General features: G+C 59.5%; 1 protein-coding gene across 1 annotated transcript in view; it reads right to left on the bottom strand.

The window, feature by feature from the left end:
• Positions 1-3,162, bottom strand: part of ZNF653 (zinc finger protein 653) — a 20,952-nt gene extending 17,790 nt beyond the window's left edge. Inside the window, 3 exon segments of the mRNA XM_027765542.1 lie at positions 1,443-1,658; positions 2,977-3,020; positions 3,107-3,162. Coding sequence (XP_027621343.1) covers positions 1,443-1,658; positions 2,977-3,020; positions 3,107-3,162 — 316 coding nt within the window.
• Positions 3,163-4,772: the final 1,610 nt, after the last annotated feature.

Raw genomic sequence — 4,772 nt, 5'->3', positions numbered from 1 at the left:
CGGTGCGGCAGAGCATGTGGGGACCGGGGTGCGGGCTGCGGAGCACAGGTTCAGGCTGCAGAGCATGTGCGGGGCCGGGGATGCGGGCTGCGGAGCACAGGCCTGCGGCTGCACTCTGGGAGCCCGGCCCATGCGCGGTGGGACGCTGTGGGCGAGGGTGCCCGCCCGGAACACCTCTCGCCCACGGCTTCCCCTCGGCCAGCTGGGATGCCACCTGCTCTGAGCAGGCTGCCAGGGCAGGCTCCGCCCTGGTGACCGACCCCACCTTCGGCGCTGGCGGGTGCCTGGCTGCCGGCCCACACTCCTCACAGCAGCAGGCAGCACCCCCGCCAGCCACCCTCAGGGTCTCCTCTGCTCCCCTCCAGGGCTATCCGGGCCGGGGTGCGACTGCCCTGGCGCTGGACAGGCAGTCCGCCCACGTGGGGACTGGGGTGGGTGGGAGAGAGGCAGGGCCGGGAGAGACGGGGAGTGAGGAAAGGAGACTGGGAGAGAGAGCAGGACGAGGGAACAGGGAAAGCAGAGCGAGGAAGAGGGAGAGCTCAGAGGGGGAAATGGGGGGCGGACAGTAAACTCCCCACGGTGCTGCAACCCTCCACACCGTGGGCCCCCTGGCAGGTTCCAGCTGGCCTCCAGGGATTCTCCCTGCATACCCGGACACTGTGCCCGCCGCTCAGGGCTGGCTGAGGCTGGGGGCAGGGATTGCACCAAGACCCTGTTGGAGGGCCAGCAGACGGCGGTGAGGTTAAGGCAGCTGGACTGCACATGCCAGCTACGCAGTTCAAGTCCCAGACCTGGCAGCTTGAAAAATGCCAGGCACATGTGTGCGTGTGTGTCCAAAATCTCGAGAGGAGAATGGAGGACAAGGGATTATGTCACTGTCTGTCCCCGGGGGTGATTTCTCACTTTCTCTCCACCTCCCTCCAGTGAGCACACATGCCCTGTAGCCACATTTAAGAAAAAAAGGGGGGGGGACCCGCAGTGAGCGTAATGGCTATGTCGCTGGACTCCCATGAAGTCGACTGGTTCGAGTCCCGGACCCGGTGGCTTAAACTCGCACCGGCACGTGTGCGTGCGTGCCCAAGATCCCGAGAGGAGAATGGAGGAGGAGGGATTGTGGCGTGGCCATCCCCCCTGGGGGGTGATTTCTCACTTTCTGTCTCTCTCTCTCTTTCTGGCATGCACCCTATAGCAAAAACCTTTAAAAACAAACAATGGGAAAGAAACGGGGACTACATCTCCCCCTCGGGTTCTGTAAGGACGTGGAGACCGCAGTTCTGGGAAGGGTCAGGCGGGGCCGGACTCTGCGCCCTGTCCCTGAAGCCAGGCCAGGGCGCTGCAGTGGTTGTGACGTCTGTGGCCTGAGGTGGCTGTCGGGGGCCCAGGCGAGACACCCCAGAGGGGCTGCGGAGCCCCAGCGGAGTCGCAGATGCCGGCAGACCCACCTTTGTCACTGTCGGGGTCCGAGTCGCTGAGCGGCTTCAGGGGCGAGTGCAGGTCTTGGAAGTAGCGGTGGCCGGCCTCGCACTGCCACCCGGCCGTGGTGTACAGGCCGAAGGTGGGGTCCAGCTCGGCCAGGTGGGGCTCGTAGGGGCAGCGGTGCTTGTGGTCCTCGTACCAGATCACCACGTTCTTTAGGCAGTTCACGTTGCGGCGCCGCCCTGGGGACACAGCCGGGCGCAGGCATGAGGGGCAGGGCCCGCCCGCCTGTGGCAACCAGCCCTCCACCCCCCTGGGCCCTCGGGCTGGGTGCGGACACCCTCCTGAGCCCTGCACCCGGAGATGCTAACAGACCATCCTCACGGGCCGGGCGCGGGGAAGGTGCATGGTGCACTGTGATTCTGGTCACCTCCTTCAGGGCAGTGGGCCCTGGGTCTCGCCGCTCCCCACGGCCACCAGGGAGCGCCTGTGGACACCGGCTGGGGCCAGGTCCCCCTGCTCAGAACCCACCTGCTCCCACCTCACCTCCCTGTCCTCACCTCCCACTGTCCCCCTGGCCTGCTCCATGCACTCCATCCCACAGCCTTGCTGTTCTTCGAAGGAACCAGCTACACCCTCGCCTCACAGCCTGTGCGTGGCTGCCAGACACAGGCCCTCCCACTCAGGTCTCCCCGGGTCTCCCCGCAGCAGGGCGCTCCTCGGAGAGGCCCGCAGGGACCCGCAGTCGGGTCATGCGAGGTGACCTTGCTTGCTGACCATTTTCTCCGGGGAGCTCCTAGGTCCCACGGCCTTGCCCGTCGCCCCATGGCTGCCCAAGGGCAGTCGTCTGTCTGCTTGGCTCCTCCCGGAGTCCCCTGTGGCCAGGGCTGGGCATGTGGGGAGGGGGTACAGTGGCCCCGGACCACCAAATGCGACTTCCTGGCTGGGTGGCTCAGGGCAAGTACGAGGCTTCCTGGAAACCTGGCCTGAGGGGGGGGCGGGGGGATGAGGACTCCCATCCCTGAGGGCGCCCAGGGAGGAGGGAGAGAATGAGGGCTTCAGCAGGGTCCAGATGGGGAACCGGGACTGGTGGGATGGCTGCGGCCCCTCCACTGGCCCAGAGACTGAAGACCTGGACCCATAGACTGGGGGACAACAAGGGACCCCGAGAGGGGACCCTGGGGTTGTGCTTGGTGTCATCCACTCAGCCACGTCCACGGGGATGACGGAGGCCCTGCCTCCTGGTCTCAGCCCCCTCCCCTTTGGGTTTGGGGGTCAGGGTCCCAGCTGGACCTGCTTCTGGAAGCGGTGAGAAGGGGAGGGGTACACGGCACCCAGACATCTCCTGGACCTCGCAGCCTGGCCCTGCTAGACGCCCAAGACCCACAGCCCCAGGGTTCAGAGGTCAGGCTGGGTGGGGCTGGGGTGCAGGAGGGCGGAGCTCCAGGTCCCCTCTCTGAACCTGCCTACAGTGCAGCCTGGGGCAGAGACGCAGCCTCTCTGGGCCCGGGGTCCTGACCCTACTCTCCCCCTCCCCACCAAGGCTGGGGCTCCACTTACTTTTCTTCCGCTTTGGCTTTTTGGGGACTTGCTCCCAAGGCTTCCTGCAACAGACAGAGGCAGTGAGGGTGAGTGGGGCCCATGGCGGGCGGAGGCCCGTCTGGAGATGTCACTGCTCCACGCATCCCGCCAGGGTGGAGGGAACTTCCACGGGGGCTTCAGAAGCTTCCTGGAAAGGGGCCGCATGGTAGCGCAGCAGTAAGGCCATGCACCTGGATGCTGGGCCCACATGGTAGGGTCAGGGGTTCGAGTCCCCAGGTCTCTGGGACAAACAGGTGGGGGGAAACCACAATGTGAACCCCCTGTGGGGAAGCCTGTGTCTCTCATGGAATAAATAAATAAATTTAAAAAGAAAGGGTACAGGGACTAGCAGTTAGCGTAATGGTTATGTCGCTGGACTCCCACGTAGTCAACCGCAGTTCGAGTCCCGGACCCGGTGGCTTAAACTCACGCCGGGCGCGTGTGCATGCGTGCCCAAGATCCCAAGAGGAGAATGGAGGAGAAGGGATTGCGGCATGGCCATCCCCCCGGGGGGTGATTTCTTGCTTTCTGTCTCTCTGTCTCTCTCTGTCTTTCTGGCAAGCGCACGCGCCCCTATAGCAAAAACCTCTCCAAAAAAAAGAAAAGAAAGAAAAGAAGAAAAGAAAAGAGAGGGTACAGGGACCAGGAGGTGGTGTAACAGTTACATCCCTGGATATCCACATAGTCTACTGCGGTTCGAGTCCTGGACATGGCAGCTTGCTTTCTCACTTTCCCTTCTCCTCTCTCTCCGGTTAAATTTAAAATAATAAGGGGCCGGCAGGTGGCGTGGTGGTTAAGGCGCTGGACTCCCACATGGCCAACTGCAGTTCAAGTCCTGGACCTGGTGGCTTGCTTTCTCACTTTCCCTCTCTCTTTCACTGGAAAATAATATTAATAAATAAAGTTAAGAAAAATAATTGTAAAAAAATTTTTTTAATAATAACCATCATTAAATAATTAAGTAATTTTGAAAGAAAATATGGCAGGGCCAGCAAGTGATGTGGTGGTTAAGGGCACTGGACCCCCACATGGCTGACCGTGGTTCAAGTCCTAGACCTGGCAGCTTGCTTTCTCACTTTCCCTCTCTTTCTCTCTCTCACTTGATCTGTTCCTCTCTGGTCAAATTAAAATAAATAAATAAATAAATAAATACTTATTTAAAAATATATATATATACACATGGCCCATGGCCCAGTGAGTAAGGGACTAGGATTCCACATGGCCAAATGCAGTTCAAGACCCAGCAGTGGAGGCATGAAAGACACATGGGGGCGGGGGCAGCAGGTGGAGAGGTGGTTAAGGCGCTGGACTCCCACGTGGCCGACTGTGGTTTGAGTCCCAGACTTGGTGGCTTGCTTTTCACTTTCCCTCTTTCTCTCTGTCTCTCTCTGGTCAAATTTAATAATAATAATGATAAATAAAACAATTATTTTTGTTAATTATTTAATTTTATGTATTTATCTGTTTATTTTCATTTGACCAGAATGAGACACAGAGAGAGAGAGAGGGAAAGCGAGAAAGCAAGCCACCAGGTCCAGGACTCGAACCATGGTCAGTCATGTGGGAGTGTCCAGCGCCTTAACCACCACGCCACCTGCTGGCCCCGATAAATAAAACAATTCTTAAAAAAGAAAACAAAAATACACCTGGCATGTACACACGTGTGCCCAGAATCCTAAAAGATGGAGAAACAGGGAGACTGCGGCATGGAAGCCCCACTATGGGGGGTCCTTCCTTTCTTGGACGAGTGCACACACCTCCCCGCCAAATTTTTT

Source organism: Tupaia chinensis, unplaced genomic scaffold (assembly GCF_000334495.1).
Source record: "Tupaia chinensis unplaced genomic scaffold, TupChi_1.0 Scaffold138665_1, whole genome shotgun sequence".
Classification (NCBI taxonomy): Eukaryota; Metazoa; Chordata; class Mammalia; order Scandentia; family Tupaiidae; genus Tupaia; species Tupaia belangeri.
The sequence above is the reverse complement of the archived record's forward strand: the minus strand, read 5'-3'. Positions and strand labels throughout refer to the sequence as shown.